At 41.3% G+C, this 20,181-nt stretch overlaps 1 protein-coding gene across 1 annotated transcript in view; it reads right to left on the bottom strand.

The window, feature by feature from the left end:
• Nucleotides 1–20,181, bottom strand: part of LOC132832662 (complement C4-like) — a 230,046-nt gene that overhangs the window by 31,643 nt on the left and 178,222 nt on the right. The window contains exons 31-36 of the mRNA XM_060850740.1: nt 13,018–13,077; nt 12,327–12,420; nt 11,465–11,630; nt 6,820–6,919; nt 6,091–6,165; nt 4,098–4,200 (exon numbers count right to left, since the gene is read on the bottom strand). Coding sequence (XP_060706723.1) covers nt 4,098–4,200; nt 6,091–6,165; nt 6,820–6,919; nt 11,465–11,630; nt 12,327–12,420; nt 13,018–13,077 — 598 coding nt within the window. The remainder of the gene's footprint in view (nt 1–4,097; nt 4,201–6,090; nt 6,166–6,819; nt 6,920–11,464; nt 11,631–12,326; nt 12,421–13,017; nt 13,078–20,181) is intronic.

The raw sequence follows: 20,181 nt of genomic DNA, 5'->3' as shown, positions 1-20,181 counted from the left end.
TAGCAGGCACAGGAATTCACCAAAACTCCATTGTTAGCACCTTCTAACGCACAACCACTTCTGTTCAGAAGGACAAGGGCAACAGAAATGTAGGAATCCTGAGTGACAATCTTGGAATTCACTCCTTCATGAAATTGTGAGTCTATCTGTAGGACGTGGGCTGTAGCTGTTCCAGGATACAGCTCCCAATCACTTTCTCAATACATACACACTTTAATTCTATTAATTAAGTTCTCATACACTGTTTTTGGAATACAACTTGGTTCATTGTTATTGAACAGAAAATTATCAAAAATGCTCCAGTACTTCATGGCAGAACCTTGTATTTGCCTGAGAAGGCAGACTTTTTATAATGATCCATCAAATGGAAAGAAAACACATGCCCACAATGCATTGTTACAGCAGCCAAGACATTATACTTCCGATACTGGAGTACAACAAGTTTCCACAGCCCACGGGAATTAGCTCCATACCACAACCCACTGGAACTAGCTCCATACCACAGCCCACGGGAATTAGCTCCATACCACAGCCCACTGGAATTAGCTCCATACCACAACCCACAGGAATTAGCTCCGTACCACAGCCCACGGGAATTAGCTCCATACCACAACCCACGGGAATTAGCTCCATACCACAACCCACAGGAATTAGCTCCATACCACAGCCCACGGGAATTAGCTCCATACCACAACCCATGGGAATTAGCTCCGTAACACAACCCACGGGAATTAGCTCCATACCACAGCCCACGGGAATTAGCTCCATACCACAGCCTATTGGTTCATCTCAAATTCTTTGATGGGGCAGGATAGGGATATAGATTGTCTCAGGCCTTGAGAGACCACCAAAACTGCTTGGAATATCAAGTAACTTAGCCAGCAGCCTCTCATCGAGTTCAAAAAATGTAACACGTCATTTTTTAAAATTCTTTCACGAGATTAGATTAGATTAGATTTACAGTGTGGAAACAGGCCCTTCGGCCCAACAAGTCCACACCGACCCGCCGAAGCGAAACCCACCCATACCCCTACATTTACCCCTTACCTAACACTATGAGCAATTTAGCATGGTCAATTCACCTAACCCGCACATCTTTGGACTGTGGGAGGAAACCGGAGCACCCGGAGGAAACCCACGCTGACACGGGGAGAACGTGCAAACTCCACACAGTCAGTCGCCTGAGTCGGGAATTGAACCCGGGTCTCCGGCGCTGTGAGGCAGCAGTGCTAACCACTGTGCCACCGTGCCGCCCACAAATGTTGGTGTCACTGACTCAAGAGAAAGTTGCCCTTGTCAAAGTCAGGGTGTGCTGCTGTATTGATACACTGCAATCAATTCTGTTTCATTAAGGAGTGAGTTTCATGATTTTGACCCTGAAGGAACTGCAATATATTTCATTTCAGGATCATGAGTGGCCTGGATAGGAACTTGCTGCTGGTGGGTCCCTGTGTATATATTGTTCTTGCCCTATTAGATATCAAAGGTCATAGTTTTAAGACCACAAAGAAGTCCCTTGAGCCTGCTCCTCCATCCAATAGGACAATGACGGATCTGAAGTGCCTCATGTTGACCTTCCTTATCTTTTCAGCTTAATCCTTGAATTGCCTATTTGCCAAGAATTTATCTACCTCAGTCATACATATGCATTAGGGCTCTGCCGCCACAAGGTCTCTGTGGTAAGGAGTTCCAAAGACTCACAAACCTCTGAAAGAAAAAATATCCTCCTCATCTCAGTTTTAAATTGAGGCTTTATTTTGGAGTCTATGCCCTGTAGTCCTAAACTCTTGTGTGGGGGAAAACAGCCTCTCAGCATTTACCTTGTCGTGACTGGATAGGCCACTCAAAATGATGGACTTATGATAAAAGGGACAATAAATGAGGCATGCTGGGAAACTGAGGCAAGCCGTGGCTTAACATGACTGCTCAAAGACATTGAAATAAACAAGCTGCAGAATCCAGACAGGCTGCAGCTTCAGACAGACAATATACAACTGACTCAGCAGTTGCAGAGAGTACAAAATGCACTTGAATTTGAACTGAATGCCATCCACAGGACAATCAGAAACATGAGTTATTTACCAGACGTAGGGGAGCCGCACACACTTATTTGGGAAGGGTACCTGACCTCCATGCTCCTAACACCTCTAGGAATGGATGCCCATGGACCACTCTGCCATCAACTTGTCAGCTGCTGGTTTGGTCTCATCGATCAGGGTGATCAAGCTCTGATCGATTTGTTGGTGGACATCGAAGACCCTCCCAAAAGGGCACGAAGACTTCTAAATATAAGAATCATCGCAACACCACCCTCAGAGCGGTATCTCAAGACTAACTACCGTGAAGGGAAGGCACATATGGGACCAGTGGGCAAGGCCAAGATCCAATGTGGTGGCAGATGATCATCCAGAAATAAGTTAAAGATAGTTGATTTGATTTATCATGCAAATCATTGGTTTGTAGTGAATTTTGTTACTTCAATATTAAGTCAAGAAATATTATCGCTTATTGCTGATAAGAGTTGTCTTGCAGATTTTTTGTTAGATATAAGAATAAAAGTACACTGTCTGACAGGTGCAACACTGTCCAGACTCTATGTTTCAGAGTGATTACCTCTGATTCTTTTAAACTCGAGTGAGTAGAGTCCCACAATGTTTAGCCTTTGCTTATAAGACAATCCGTGTCGAGAGTGTGGTACTGGAAAGGCACAGCAGGCCAGGCAGCATCCGAGGAGCAGGAGAATCGACGTTTCAGGCATAAGCCATTCAACAGAAATGAGGCTTGTGGGTCAGGGCTGAGAGATAAATGGGAGGGAGGGTGGGAAGGTAGCTGGGGAATTGATTGGTCGGGGGGAGTGATGGACAGGTCTGGAGGGTGATGCTGAGTTGGAGGCTTGGGACTGGGATAGTGTTAGGGGAGGGGAAATGAGGAAGCTGTTGAAATCCACATTGATCCCGTGTGGTTGCAGGGTCCCAAGACAGAATATGAGGCATTCTTCCTCCAGGCGTTGGATGGAAACGGTTTGACAATGGAGGATGCCCAGGACCTGCATGTCCTTGACGGAGTGGGAGGGGGAGTTGAAGTGTTCAGCCACAGGGTGGAGGGGTTGGTGGGTGCTGGTGTCCCAGAGATATTCTCTGAAATGATCCTCAAGAAGGTGTCCTGTGTCCCCGATGTAGAGGAGACCACACCAGGAGCCCGACCCACAAGCCTCATTACTGATGAAGGGCCAATGCCCGAAATGTCGATTCTCCTGCTCCTCGTATGCTGCCTGACATGCTGCGCTTTTCCAGCACTACACTCTTCGACTCTGTGCTCCAGCATCTGCAGTCCTCACTTTCTCCTTATAAGGCAATCTATCTGTACAGAGGTCATTCGAATAAACATTCCCTGAATTGCCTCCAATTAAATGACGTATTTCCTTAAATAAGGGAACAAAAACTGTTCACAATATTCCAGATGTGGTCTCACCAGCATCTCGTGCAATTGCAGAGTTACTTTAGTACTCTTCGGCTCCAACCCCTTAAAATAATGGCCAACTTTCCACTGTCTTTCTTAATTATCTGTCATCTGTGTATTTTCTTCTGGTTTTTATGCCCAAATACCTTCAAGTTCCTTTGTATTGCAACTTGCTGCAGTTATTCCATTTGAACAATATTTTGCTCTTTTGTTCTCCCTTCTATAATAAACAGCAATGTGCTTTCCCACATTTTGCTCAATTACTTTCACTCTCAAGATCACTCTAAACTATTTGTATCTCTCTCACAACTTGCCTTACACCTACCTTTGCATCACCTGCAAATTGGCTACACTTCCTTCATCCAAGTCAAGAACATATATTGTAACAGTTATGATCCTCACATTGATCTCTCAGAAACCTCACTTGTTACAGAATGTCAACCTGAAAAATAACCTTCACTGTTTCCTGCCAATGGACCAGTGGAACGACGCTGTCTGAGGATAAATTTCTGTAAAGTAGGAATGCAATTCCTTGAAGTCTTCTTCGAAACATAGCAGAGAGGAGGCTGTGGTGACATCGCCTCCTCCTCCTACTGCTTAAAGTGAGGTGATGAAACCTAAAGGACGCTGTCACTTACTTGGGTTATAGAAATCATACAGAGTTGCTGATGCCGGCTGCACTAAACCCATTGGAACAATTTGTTTGGTGGCAAATACAACACATTCTTTCTCCTCGCGGACCTGAAACAGATCAGAAAAGAAAAAATTTCACAGCAAAGAGAAACATAAGGAATTATGCATGAAGTTGAAATGATCTGAAGGGAATCATTTTGGAGATGATCCCATCCCAGATGAAAACATGTGGGCAAGAACAAAAATCTCAGCGTTAATGTGAAAAATAATCGATCTCTTTGGAAAACAAAACCCAAATGCTCTGTTGGAAATTGTTCTTTTCATTAAGTCGCGATACACAATGTTTAGGACCTGCTGAGAGAACATTAGATTATATCACCATGAGAATCTGGAAAATGTACAGCATACTTGGGGAAAAGGAAGGAGTGTTGTTACTGTGAGTGTGAAGTGGTTTTGAGAAAAAGGGTTGAATGGAGATAATTGAAATCACATAATTAAATCAACATCAAATCATCATAGAATCCTTACAATGCAGATAGAGGCCATTTGGCCCATCAGGTCTGCACCAACCTTCTCTGCATCACATGCTATCCCCATAATTCCAATTTACCATGGCTAATCCAATTAACCTGCACATCTTTCGACTGTGAGGAGGATACATGCAGATACAGGGAAAATGTGCAAATTCGGTGCAGACAGGTGCCCAAGGTTGGAATCCAACCCAGGTACCCGGAGTACTGTGCCACCCATTAATGGCTTAAACTGAAGGTTCACACTCCTCAGACAAAGGGAGAAATTGAGAAAGAGAGACCTTTGTGGTAATCTCAGACAGTGCAGGAATTGTTGCATTGATCTGTATTGCAAACCATCTCCCTGACCAACTGAGCAAACTGACCCCCTCAATTGATACAGCCAGGGAAATAGTGGGGGTGATGTGATAATATGACTGAACTAGAAATCCAGAGGCCCACAGAAATGTTCTGACAGCATGGGTTCAAATCCAGAGGAACTGGTGGAATTTAAATGCAATTCATAAATCTGTAATATTGATTGAATGTTGTACAAAGTCCCAGGCTTCATTAATGTCGTTTTGGGGAGATAATCTATTGTTCTAAATAAATGTGGACTAGATGTTAATCCAGGCCCAAAGCAATGGGTACAACTTTCAAGTGCCCTCTGAAATTATCCCAGTATAAAACACTGCTGATCACCAATAAGGAATGAATAAAAATGCTGGTTTTGTTAGTTATGCTGACATCCCATGAAAGAACTGAACCAAAAATAGGAGAAAGCCGTTTTCACTGTCAAGATAGATGGGAACCAAAGGATAATGAAATAATTTGCCTGCTACATAACCAGAGAGATTTTGCTAAAATTCATAAATTAGATTAGACTTACAGTGTGGAAACAGGCCCTTCGGCCCAACAAGTCCACACCGACCCGCCGAAGCGCAACCCACCCATACCCCTAACCTAACACTACGGGCAATTTAGCTTGGCCAATTCACCTGACCCGCACATCTTTGTGACTGTGGGAGGAAACCGAAGCACCCGGAGGAAACCCACGCAGACACGGGGAGAACGTGCAAACTCCACACAGTCAGTCGCCTGAGTCGGGAATTGAACCCAGGTCTACAGGCGCTGTGAGGCAGCAGTGCTAACCACTGTGCCACCGTGCCGCCCAAATCTTATAATGACGATAAAATCTTAAGAATGAGACATAATTTACCAAAGGAAATACTTGTAACCCAATGGGAAAAAGTGCAGATAAGTAGCAAACATTGAAATATCAACTCATAGAGGTGGATGTTCAAATATCGCATTGCAACAGAGATATAATTTTGAGCGAATTTTCTGTAGTTTGATATTCAAATTGAATAACATCCTAATTCTACAGATTTAATCAGCTAAATATCACTAATATTCGCTTGTTCCAATTTGATTCAGTTAATAAATGGTTGAACGTGATATCAACATCAATGCTAAGAACAAGAATTACCGTCTCCAAATAAAGTAAGACCCTTCCATCTTTATAATCATAGTGATCGATGTATTTGTCAACTCCGTTCTTCAGCTGAAAAACAATCAGAACATTTCTTTTAGTGAATTTCCTTTATGTAATCAGCAAAACCACATTTGTGTTTCATGGACTGAACTCATACAATATTATGCAAGAGCTCAGCCAAAGGAGTAAAAATCAGAGCCATTAAATCAAATGTTAATTCGACAAGAAAGTAAATTATGAAATATCAGGATTAAATTTAGAGAAGGCTTTTCCTGACCATCCACTCCACGTTCTAAAGCAGAGCTCACTTTGCATGCTGATCACTAAAGCTACAAGCTGACATTACCTCCTGCGAACATTCTCTTTCCTTCCTTTTCAGAACTGTTTCTTCTTCCTTACCCCTCAATCTCCTGTTCCCAGTCTCCATCCACAATTCTTGACTTCTGTTCCTCTCCCTTCATGTGGTAAAGTTGATTCATCTACTCCTCCTGTGCCCATTCACCTACTGAATTTTCCCATGGTCTTTTTCTCAAACACCTATTATCGCCCATTACTTTCCTCTCTTTAACCCATCTCCCATCCACTCATCATCGCCTAATGTGATTTTATCTTCTTTTCTAATGTGAAAGCGGAATCTTTTTTGGTGTTGTTTGACTAGATTTAAATTTCTCAAACTTCATTCAAAATAAAATCTATGACTTCTTACTCTCCAATCCATTCTACCTGATCAAGTTGCACCAGCTCAGGTTCCAAACCACTGAGGAGTGAAATATCGACAATTGCCATTCCAGACTGGAAATGAGTCTCATCGTCTCTATCTCGCCTTTAGAAATAAAATCATTAAGATTAATAAATCAATTCATTGCAGTTTAGATGAAAGTTATTTACATAAATGCTAATTTTAAAATAGGACAATTAGGTGGCTAATAATTTTCTCTGAATGCTAACTGCTGCTTATTTTGCTTTTCAGACATGGAAAAACATGCACAGGCAATTGGAAATAAGTACTCCTTAAACTGGTCAGTGAATTACACACAATCTGCAGCATGCTCAGACCACTGCACACTTATATTTAAGCTGTACACAATCCAATTTCTGCTTTGCTACTTCGCAAGTGATATTTTGATACTCAGTTCTTGCCATTTAAATTCCCCTTAGTGCTAATTGTTCATCGTGCTCTCTGCTGGGGGCAGAATGTTCTGAGAAATCTTGATGAGGAAAGCAAGACAAATTTGCATCCAGCATTGAAACACGAAGGGCACTGAGATGTATGCAGCAGGGGATTGGTTGATTAATGCGTATGGAAGATCTTGAATGAGCATGGCATTACATGGAAACATAGAACATAGAAGATAGGAGCAGGACGAGGCCATTCAGCCATTCAAGCCTGCGCCTCCTTTCATCACGGTCATGGCTGATCATTCAACTCAAGCACCTAATTCTGCCCATGACCTTTGACCCCATTTGCCTCAAGTGGTATATCCAGCCTCCTCTTGAATACATTCAATGTTTTGGCATCAACTACTTCCTGTGGTAATGAATTCCACAGGCTCAGCACTCTTTGGGTGAAGAAATGTCTCCTCATCCTGGGTGGCACGGTAGTTACAACTGCTGCCTCACAGTGCCAGAGACCTGGGTTCAAATCTCGCCTCAGGCAACAATCTGTGTGGCATTTGCACATTCTCCCCGTGTCTGCGTGGGTTTCCTCCGGGTGCTCCGGTTTCCTCCCACAGTCCAAAAATGTGCAGGTTAGGTGAATTGGCCATGCTAAATTGCCCGTATGTTAGATGTAGGGTAATGGGTCTGGGTGGGTTACTCTGTCGAGGGTCGTTGTGGACTTGTTGGGTCGAAGGGCCTGTTTCCACACTTAAGTAATCTAATCTAATCTCTGTCCTAACTGGTTCATCCCGAATCCTCAGACTGTGACCCCTGGTTCTGGACACACTCACCATCGGAAACATCTACCCTGTCTAGTCCTGTTAGAATTTGATAAGTCTCTGTGAGGTTCCCCTTTATTCATCTGAACTCCAGTAATAACAATCCTGACCTGGTCAATCTCTCCTCATATGTCATTCTAGCCACCCCCAGGAACAGCCTGGCTATCCTTCACTGCATTCCCTGGAGAGCAAGAGCATTCTTCCTCAGAAAATGAGACCAAAACTGCACACAATATTCTAGGTGGAGCCTCACCAAGGTCCTATAAAACTGCAACAACACATCCCTGTTCCTATACTCAAAACTCTCGCGATGAGGTCTGCTGCACCTGCATACCTGCATACAGTCCGTAACTGGTGCATAAGGACACCGTGTCCCACAGCACACTCCCCTGTCCATGTTTACTGCCACTCAGGTAGTAATATCTTTCCTTGTTTTTGCCTCCAAAGTGAATTACCTCACATTTATCTAAATGCCACTGCATCTGCCAATGATTTGCCCACTCACCCGACCAGTCCAGACATGCTGAAGGATCTCTGCATCCTCTTCATAGTTCACCCTCCCACCCAACTTGGTATCATCTGCAACTTTGAGAAGTTACATTTTGTTCCCTCATCCAGATCATTAATATATATTGTGAATAGCTGTGGTCCTAGCACTGATCCCTGTGGAACCCCACTAGTTAATGTCTATTAATCTGAAAAGGGCCCATTAATTCCTTTGCTTTGTTTCCTCTCTGCCAACCAGTTTCCTATCCATTGCAATAAACTTCCCCAAATCCATGTGCTTTGATCTTGAACAATAATCTCTTACGCAGGAATTTGTCGAACACTTTCTGAAAGTTCAAATGTACCATATCAACTGGCTCCTCCGTATCAACTCTACTAATTACATCTTCATAGAGTTCCAACAAATGTGTCAAGCATGAAGACTGCTTCATAAATCCATGCTGACTCTGTCTGATCTTGCCACTGCTTTCCAAATGCTCTCTAATGAAGTCTTTGATAATGGATTCGAGAATTTTCTCAATTTCCAATATTGGCTGTAATTCCCTGGTTCCTCTCAACCACCCTTTTTGAATATTGGAGTAGCATTAACAACTTTCCAATCTGGACCAGAGCCCACAGAATCCTGTAAGATGAGAACTAATGCATCCGCTATTTATACAGCCACTTCCTTAAGTACTCTGGGATGTAGAATATCAGGCCTTGAGTATCTATCTGCCTTCAATCCCATCAATTTTCCCAGCATCATTTCTCTACCAATATAGATCTCCCTCAGTTCTTCCATCACACTAAATCTTACTTCTCCAACATTTCTGTCCTATTTTGTGAAGACAGAACCAAAATATATATTCAGTTGCTCAGTAATTTTTTTTGTCCCCTATTATATATTCCCCTGTTTCTGCAGGACACCACTATTTGTCTTCAACAATCTCTTTCTCTTCATGTACTGAGAGAAACTCTTAGTGTCAGTCTTTATGTTCCCTGTAAAATTTACTTCTGTACTGTGTTTTCCACTTCTTCATCAACCCCTTGGTCCTTCTTTGCTGAATTCTAACCTCGGATCTTTCTTTTCCTTGGCAAATATGTATGCTTCTTTCTTGGATCAGATACTATCTCTAATTTCCTTTGTAAGCCATGGATTAGCCCTCTTACTCATTTTACTTTGTGCCGGACAGGAATAAACAGTTGTTGTGATTCCCCCATGTGTTTCATGAATGTTTGCTGCTGTCTATCCACTGGCATCCATTGAAGTAACTCTTCCCAGTCTATCAAGGTCAATTCACACCTCATATCTTCCAAGTTTTCCTAATTGAGATTCAGCACCTGGGTTGGTCTGTTTGATGTGTCCCATAGTCTTTGGAGTGTTATTCAATTCTATTAATCACGCATGCTCTCCCTCTTATCCTGTAATACATTCCTTGAAATGTTCAATGACCTTTGCTTTTAAATTTTATTTCATTATCCATCTTGATAAAAAAAAATTCTATCATGTTATGGTCATCCCCAAGCCATCTTGCACAGTGAGATTGGCAATGATTCCTTTCCCATTATAGAGTACCCAGTCTAAGATGGCTTGCTCTCTAATTGGTTCCTTCACATATTGGACAAGAAAGCCATCCTGTATATCTTCCAGGAATTCCTCCTCTATGGTATTATGGCTAATTATACTTGCTCAATCTATGCTTAGATTAAAATCACCCATGAATCACCAATACTCCCTTATCACATGCATCTCTAATTTCCTATTCAATGCCATTGCCAACATCAACACTGCAGTTTGGGGTTTTTTTTACTTCTTGGTATTTTTCAGCCTACCATAGAAACTCCACATTCTCAGAGCTAACATCCTTCCTCACTATTGTGTTAATTTCCTCTTTAAGCAGTAATGCCACTCCACCACCTCTTTCCTTATGCCTGTTGTTCCTAAATACTGAATACCCATTCAGACTCCACTCCTACTCACTCTACAGCCATGTCTCCATTATGCCCATTATACCATACCTGATTACATCTGTCTACGTGCCCCGTTCATCCATTTTGCTGTAAATTCTCCACTCATTAAGGTACAAAGCCTTTAGGCTTGTTTATTTTAAACAATGTTTGTCTCGCTCCCAATACTTTTCTCAATAGCCCTATTTGGATTTTGTCCTTGGTTTCTCTGTCTATTCTTTCCTCATTCCTTTTTCTCCCATTGTTTTTTGTCTTGCTCCTCCTTCTCCCACTCTGGCATATTAGTTTAAACTCTCCCACTTGAACAAACACTCCCCCTAATTGCCAGTCCTGCTCAGGTGTAATTGACACAGGTCCCTCCTCCCCCAGAACTGGTCCCAATATCCCAGGAATCTGAAATCCTCCTCCTGAAACCATCTCTTCAGCCATACATTCATTCAATCAGTCCTGTCATTCCTACTCTGACTAGCACGTGGCACTAGTACGAATGCTGAGATCATTACATTTGTGGTCTGATTTCTTCACTTCCTTCCTAGCCCTCTGTTTTCTTTTTGTCAGACCTCATCCCTTTCTTCACCGATGTCATTTGTACCAATGTGTGCCACTGACTGTTCAAACATCTTTGCCCAGAATGCCCTCTAACCACTCCGAGAGTTCCTTAACACTAGTTCCAGGAAGTCAACATGCCAAGCTGGTGTCAAATGGAAGATACATACTGGTCAAAATTGGGTAGATGTACACACTTAGTGAAAGAAACGTGTGTTTTAACGTGAGCTAATGGAGGAAGCCATTGAGTGAAAGTATGACATGTTGAGAAAAGGCAACCATTCTGGAATACAGCAAAAAGGATGGGAATAAAAATTAACAGCTTTAATATCGGGCTAAAATTCATGCTGAATGCAAGACAGAATTTTTCATTGACTTCATTGATCAATCATCTCTATCTAAAAATGTTTACTATCTTAATTAATACTAACCAGTAACAGACTTTATAGTAAATGGTTTGACGATTTTCTGTATCTGGAACATCCCTTTTCCTTCTTGAACGAACATCGTGCCAACCTATGGTGCCAAACTGTGAGTCAAGCGGTTGAGAGTCATCGTCTATACATTCCTCATCAAAATTAGTGTAATCATCTGGTCCTGTGCAATAAAAGAAAAGGAAGAAACAGACCACTCATGTTTGCCCATAATTTTGCTCAGAATATGAACAGAATATGCAATTTCATTGGTTTCACTGATGTGTCTGTTTCCTTCCAACCTGTACAAATAGTCCTGTTCAATGTGAAAGGTAGAATACATTTTAGCACACAGGAGACCAGCTGATTTGTTTGATCTGTGCCACAGTCTCTGGTGCATTATTCAATTCTCTGAGTTACACATGCTCTCCCGCTTGTCCTGTAATACATTCCTTGAAGCATTCAATGCCATTTTGCTTTTACAACTGATCACCATATTCTTTTAAATCTCATTCTTCTCTGAATCTTGTTCCATGCAATGCACATCACACTCAACTGTGAATCTTACTCCTGACATGAGAATTGATGAGGAAGTCTGGGGTCGTAACTGTCTCATGGTTTATGAGGAAATTCTCTATAAAGGGCCATGCAGAGCTACACAGTTAAGTTTGTTTGACATGCTATTTTCTATTCTTCAAAAATATGCTGAATTTCAAAATGATCCTCAGCCTAATTTAATACAAATCCAATACCCCACCATCAGTAAAACTAGTATATCTATATTTTAATTTGAGTTTAATTTTACACTTTACTACTTTTATAAAAAGAAAACTATATTTGAGTCAAGATGACATTTCATTCCCTGATCAGTTATACTTACTCTTAAACTCCACTTTTCCTTCGATAGTAACAGAGAGGTGAACCTTTTTGCAAGCACCGAGAGGCTCCTCCAGTTTATGGTACAGCTTTCGGAACTGTTAAGTATCACAAGTATGTTCCTGTTAAACACTAATTCCTACTGAAGCAGCATTAAGCTAAACTTGCACACGCATAGGACAGAATGAAATGAAATTATTGAGACTTGAAAAAGCAGGGAACTCTTTTAAAAAGGAGTTGCTCTTAGACTAAAGTTCCATCCAAGTGAGCCCATAAATTCCTCACTTTCAACAAACCATTCAAACTGTCATGCGATTGACGAAAGCACACCGACAAAAAACACCAATATTAACATTTCCTCTCAGCTTTTGACTGAGATAGGAATCCATTTTCAATATCTGCTGGTATATATCAATACAAGTGGGGTATCTGTTCCAATCTGGATAATAAATCATTCTAGCCATGCAACAAGCAACTTACTGTCATTTTATTTTCAGATTACTGTATATATGTGCATACATATGTAATATATATTTATATACACACACACACACACACACACACACAACACATTTACGCCTGAACTACTAACCTCAAGGATATTTTAAAATAAACTCTTCATACCTGAATGCGAAAGAAATCATTGAGGTTATCACATTTGTTTTAGGAATAATATCAACATTCAAAGTACTCACAGTCAGTGTTCCATTCCCTTGACCAGACAACTCAATGCGCATCTTGGTTCCAAGTGGAAACTATAACAGGAATTATATTTCATTATCAGATTCTTCATTGCATCACCAATGTTTCTTTGTTAGATTGAAATGTAAAATAATGAGATGACCATGACCAGATTGACCAACAATGCAATCTTGTGTGTTGTGGGAACTAATAATCACAACCATTGAAGATCAGTGTTCATTAAAAAGCTCTTCTTATACAATTCACTACATTTTGAGAAGCAGTGATGAATATATTTCCTGAGTTTCAAATAATAAATGCCAAATTAATTCAAAAGAACAGTGTTATGATTGAAAAAACATTGAAAATCTCTTTTCATCATGATACCTCTCAGATCGCTATTAGTCAAAAGAAATAGTTCAAAACAATTCTTTATTTCCTGATGAAAAGCAAGTGTACAGACCTCATTTTCACATCTCATCCAAGAGAAAGAGGAATTCCTGCAAGAGTGCATTGTCAGACAATAAGACTCTCAAAATAAGAGTCATTTGGCCCACTGCATTTCCTCCATCTTTCAGCGAGATTATGGCTGATCTGATTACATTTATGAGAACAAAACACTTTCGCCAAACTTTAGCTAATACACTCCAATCCAGGTGACATCCCTGTTGGTTTCCATGACATACCTTGTCATTTGAAATATGTCTGGATCACCTACGAATTGAACCGCGGTACATTTGCTTTTTTCTTCCAAATTACGAATAAACAAACTCAACAGGTGCGATCCCTGAGTGTTAGCTCATTTCTTAATGACACAGCAACCCTGCCTCCTCTGCCCATTTGCCTGTCCTTTCTACAGGAAAGGGGTCATTGGGCATTTAGTTCTCAACTCTTAATCCCTTCCAATCACGTCTCTGTGGTACCCTCAACTTCGTATCTGTCAATTTCAGTCTGCACTCCAAGGTCATTCACCTTGTTTCATACACTCCCTGCAATTAAATACAATACCCTCAGTCCTGCATTGACAGCCACCCTTCTCGTCTGCTATACCTGAAGTGAGATTCTTGGTCCTTTCCATACTCTCTGTCCGATTACTTGTTCTAGAAACTCTGTCGAGCCCTTCTAACATTTTCCAGAATTTTCCGTGCAACTGAACCCACCCACTCCACACTTTTAAATTTAATGCTCTATGTTATCAACCAGGCCAAACCCCCTCAAAACATTTTAAGAAGGTAGCCCAGACCTTAACTTGTCTTGTTGCTTTAAGCAGGTGTACAGTGGCTATTCCAGGAGAGATACAGCTGGCCCAACCACTCAGTTTTCAACAAAAGAGGATCTACTTCTACATAAACAAAGGAAAACCAAATTTGGAATAACATAACCATTTGAAAACCCAACTGACACTTTTACAAATTTATGATGCTATTCCAAACACTTGCAACACTCCCCATAACCACCCCTTGGCAAAAACAGTAAAATCCAACACAGGTTCCTACAGGGAGGGGAGAGAGAGAGAGAGAGAGAGAGAGAGAGAGAATTAGCATGGAACAGCTTCTTTGACCAGCATCCTCAAACATTGACTGCTTGCTAAAACGAAACCAATCCAAATCTTAAACTGGGAGAACTGGCCTTTCCCCTCTCATCGTACAAGTGCTTTAAAAAATACAAAACACTGCAAAGCTGCTTCAAGTCAATAAACCCAAACATTTTGAACCCTCTGCCTTTATGACCCATCTGAAAAAGAACAGAACATAACCTTGTTAAAGGCACAGCATTGTCACACCGAATTATGCAGTTTGCCAGGATTCTTGCCCCAATATGATTCAGGTGGAGCGCATATGATCGGAACAGCCCCCTCTCTCCCTCCCCAGTACTGGTGCTGGGGGATCTCATGAATTCCAACTCAATTCTGCCACAACAATCTTTGATCTTCATAGTGTTATGGACCACACCAGAAGCCCTCAATACATTTCACGAAAGTAGCGCAGACTCTAACTTTGCGAGTTGTTTGAAGCAGGTGTAACGCAGATATTCCAGGAGGGATGCAGTTAGTCAAACCACTTAGTTATAAACCAAACAGTACTTATTTACAAGATTACCAAAAGAAACACAAACAAAAGAGAACAGAATACCAAATAACCCAACAGATTATACCAACCTAATGATGCTGTTCACAACACTTGCAACAATCCCCATAAACACCCCTTGTCACAAAAGGTAAAATCAAACACAGGGTCTTACAGGAGAGAGGTCAGACAGAGAGTACCAGCAGAGAGGGATTCTTTGAGTCCAGCAGCTTCAAAACTGCCGGCTTTCAGTGAATTGCCGGACTGCCAAAACCAAATTAAACCAGAGAAAAGCTGGGCTGGGAGAACTGGCTACGCCTCTTTCATTGTATATGTGCTTTATTTTCAACTTGAAAGCCTTTTGCCTGAGGCAGTACCTGATAGCTGTATTGAAATTGGCCCTAAAACCCTTCAAACGTAGACTTTTCGAAGTCTGTGTCTTTTACAACCTTGCTGAAAAAAAGAGGCCGGAGCAACATAACCTTGTTTAAGGAGCAGCAGCATCATGATAGAATCCTGACAGTGTGAAAACAGGCCACTCAGCCCAACAAGTCCAGACCGACTCTCCAAAGAGCATCCCACCCAGCTTCACCTCCCCCCTACCATCCTATCTTTGTAACCCTATATTTCACATGTCTAATACACCGAACTTACATATTCCAAGACAGGTAAAAAAAAAGTGACTGAAGACGCTGGAAACCAGAGTCTAGATTAGAGTGGTGCTGGAAAAGCACAGCAGCTCAGGCAGCATCCGAGGACCAGTAAAATCGACGTTTCGGGCAAAAGCCCTTCATCAGGAATACAGGCCGAGAGCCTGAAGGGTGGAGAGATAAATGAGAGGAGGGTAGGTGTGGGGAGAAAGTAGCATAGAGTACAATAGGTGAGAGGGGGAGGGGATGAAGGTGATAGTCGGGGTGAAGGGGGAGTGGATAGGTGGAAAAGAAGATAGGCAGGTACCTCCACGCCACCCCCTCCCCCGACAGTCTCGTGTCCCTGGCCACTGAGCGAATTTGAGGCAGTTAATCCTAGCTTCCTAAAACACATCTTCCCCTTCATGAATTTTTGATTGGTTGAAACTCGGGTTTCAGGTCATCAATGCTGAGCTAGGGTTCCTTGAGCAGCTAATATTTATTACAAATCTGGTCACTGCGAACCACAACGAGGTCTACCAGCTCCCCCATCATGTCGTTACAAATCATCACCTGGTAAGTCCATTTTAATTTCTCAGTTCTTAATTTGATTCAGGAAAATGTTCTGGTCTTTTAATTTGTACTAACTATTTTTCCAATTTACTCTCAATTTGAAAGTGACATGCAATATATTGTCAAATTAATCACGATCACCAACCAATGAACTTATGATTCACCTGTGATGTCCCTCTTTTGTGTTGGGTCCCTGATTCTGAGTTGAATTTACCCTGTTTAAAAAAAGAACTTACGAGCAATCAGGCAACAAAAAGGCAAGCAAGTATCATCTCTTCCCTTCTGTATTGGTCTCGTACCTTGCCGTCAAATTACCCGAACTTTATGCTCACTCCAGCTATATTTCACTCTCATGTGATCTCTCCTTCCTGATTGTGTGAAGTTTCCTGATCCATGCTAAAGTGTTACCTTCAAAACCTAAATTCTTACCTTATTAATGAACTTTTTATGATTATCTTTTTGATTGCTTTTTGTAAGTCCAAATACAATACATCGACTGGTTTCCCTCTGTCAATTCTCGCTCAGACTTCCTCGGAAAATACTAACACATTAGCCAGGCCTGATTTCCCTTCATCAGGATATTCTGATTCTGTTTGATTATATTATGATTTTGCAAATGCCCTGCAATTACTTAGTTCATGGAGAGGAATTAAGAATCATAGCTACCATTAGAGAAATAGTATTAAACAAACTAGTGGGCTAAAGGCAGATCAAAGCCTTGACCCTGATGGTTCACACACTGGGATTCTCAATAAAATAGTTATAGAGTAGATGTATGGATTGATTGTAATTTTCCAAAAATATTTAGATTGGAGAGAAGTAACAGAGGACTGGAAAACTGAGAATGTGACATTCCTATTTCAAAAGGGAGAGAGGCAACAAGAGGTTAACCATAAACTGAGCCTGTGCTGAAGTGTTCAACAGATTGGCTAGCATCTGCAAGATGCAATTCTTCCTCACCCCTGACATAGCAGGCAATCATTTTGAAAATATGGCCTCTGGCCACAAGTGAGAACAGTATCTCCGCACGTACACTATCAAGCTCCTTAAGAATCTTCAATGTTTAAAAAAAATAGGGTTTATTTCAATCTTCTAAACTCCAGTGAATAAAATCCCAGACTGCTCAATCTTCCCGACTCAACAGCTCTCTTTCCCGTGCCTGAAATCAAACCAGGTTGATCATAGAACACAGATCATACAACAGTCCAGTATAGTACAGGCCCTTCAGCCCTTGATGTTGTGCTGACCTTTTATCCTACTCTAAGATCAAACTAACCAACATACCCTTCATTTTACTATCATCCATCCATCTCTCCAGAGTAGCTTAAATCTCCCTGATGTATCTGACTCTGCTACCACTGCTGGCAGTGCATTCTGAGCACCTACCTCTGACATCTCCCCTAAACCTTCCTCCAATTGCCTTAAAATTGTTCCCCCTCATGATAGCCATTTCTGCCATGGGAAAAAAGCTCTCTGACTATCCACTCTAACTATGCCTCGCATCATCTTCAAAGTTAAAAATCACACAACACCAGGTTATAGTCCAACAGATTTATTTGGAAGCACTAGCTTTCAGAACGGTGCTCCACAACCACCTGATGAAGGAGCAGTGCTCCAAAAGCTAGTGCTTCCAAATAAACCTGTTGGACTATAACCTGGTGTTGTGTGATTTTTTTTAACCCCAGTCCAACACTGGCACCTCCAAATCACATCTCATTCATCTTGAACACTCATATCAAGTCATCAGTCATCCTTCTTCGCTCCAATTAGAAAAACCTTAGCCCTGCAACCTTTCTTCATAAGGCATACCCTCCAGTTCAGGCAGCATCCTGGTAAATCTATTCTGAACCCTCTCTAAAGCTTTTGCATCCTTCATATAATGAGGTGACCCAGACCCAAATGCAATGCTCCAAGTGTGGTCTAACCAGGGCTTTATAGAGCTGCAGGATACCTCGCAGTTCTTAATTCCTGCTTAATGAAAGCTTAGACACCTTACACCTTCTTAACAACCCCATCAACTCGGATGGCAACTTTGAGGGATCTATTGGACATGGATGCCAAAATCCATCCGTTCCTCCACAGTGCCAAGAATCCTGCCTTTAACCCTGTCATCTGCATTCAAATTTGCGTTTCCCAAAATCAACCACTCTTTACTTTTCCAGGTTGAACTCTATCTGCCACTTCTCAGCCCGGTTCCTGTCAATATCCAGTTGCAACCTTCAACAGCCCTCCACACTATCCACAACTCCACCAAACTTTGTGTCATCAGCAAACTTGGTAACCTACCTATCCATTTATTCATCCTAGTCATTTATAAACATCACAAAGAGCAGAGGTCCTAGAACCGTTCCATGTTGGACACCACTGGTCACTGAGTTCCAGGCTGAATACATTCCATCTACTACCACCCTCTGTCTTCAATGGGCCAGCCAATTCTATATATCAACCACCAAATTTCCCTGTTTCTCATGGCTCCGTAATTTCTGAACAAGTCTACCATGTCTTGCTAAAATCAATGAACATCACATACACTGCTCTACCTTCATTAATGTGTTTCTTCACATCCTCAAAGAATTAAATAAGCTTTGTGAGGCATGATCTGCCCCTCACAAAGCCTTGCTGACTATTTCTAATCAAGCTATGTTTTTCTAAATAATCATAAATTATCTGTCAGAATCCTCCCCAATAAATTGCCTACAACCAACGTTAAACTGATTGATCTGTAATTCCCAGGATTATCCCTATTCTCTTTCTTGAACAAGGGAATAACATTTGCCACACTTCAATCACCTGGCCCTACCCCAGTGGACAATGAGGAGGCAAAGATCATCACCTCAGATAGGCTGTATGGTCTCGTATATCAGTGTATTTGTTTAGATTAAGAGACCAAAACTGTTGTCATTACACCATTTTTATTTTGACGAAAGCCTTGCTTAGCTTGAGCAAGATCTCCCCATTTTTGTACTAAGTTTTCTTGGCAATAATTGGCAGAAGTCCATTTGCCAACCAAATTATTCTCTGAAGTTGAATGCTCACTATTTGTGATTCTTGCGTGATGATTCCTTGATCACTCTGCTCTAGCACTGAGCAGCATTTTCAGGTTTAAAAGATTGTAACCTCATTTATTTGTGATTCTTGCATTGTGACTCCTTGATCAATGCTCTTCTCCAGCACTGAGTAGCATTTTCATGTTTAAAACATTGTAACCTTATCTATTCTTCCTGTCAAAATGTATACCCTCACATTTTCCCATATTATATATCTACTCCGTCATTATTTGCTTGTTTACGAAAACTGCCTCTGTCACTTTGTAAACTCTTCCTGTCATCTTCAGTCCTTGTGTTCATGCTATTTTTTATGTCATCTACAAATTTGACAAAATTTCATTTTTCTCTAGTTCATATATAAAGTATAAATGATTGGGACCTCAGTACAGATCGCTGTGGCGTGTTCTAAGTTATATAGTTATAACAATAGTTATAAGTTGCAGTCCTGTTGCCCCTTTTACTCCCAACCTGTCTACTTCTATTAGCGATCAAGTCCTGTGTTCATATTACCCTTGAGTCCATGGGCTGTTACCTTATTGAGTCATGCTATGTGTTGCACCTCATCAAATGCCTTTTCGCAATCAGAATGCACTACTTCCACAGAATGTTCTCCTTCATCCACACTGTTTCCTTCCTTCTCAAAGCAATGTAACAAGTTCATCAGGCTTCATTTCCCCTTTATGAAGCCATGTTAATTCTGCGTGATTTTATAATAGATACTCAGTACTTTCTTATTCCATCTTGTTATTGCTGGTTCGAATATCTACTCAGGTTCATCTAAATGGGCAATACTCGCTGTTTGTTTTGTCTGAATATCTTTTTTTAATAACGGCATTATGTTCACAGTTTATCAAATCTCTGGC

Source organism: Hemiscyllium ocellatum, chromosome 35 (genome assembly GCF_020745735.1).
Source record: "Hemiscyllium ocellatum isolate sHemOce1 chromosome 35, sHemOce1.pat.X.cur, whole genome shotgun sequence".
In the NCBI taxonomy this organism is placed as follows: Eukaryota; Metazoa; Chordata; class Chondrichthyes; order Orectolobiformes; family Hemiscylliidae; genus Hemiscyllium; species Hemiscyllium ocellatum.
Note: the sequence above shows the minus strand (reverse complement) of the source record. Positions and strands in the feature narration are given on the sequence as shown.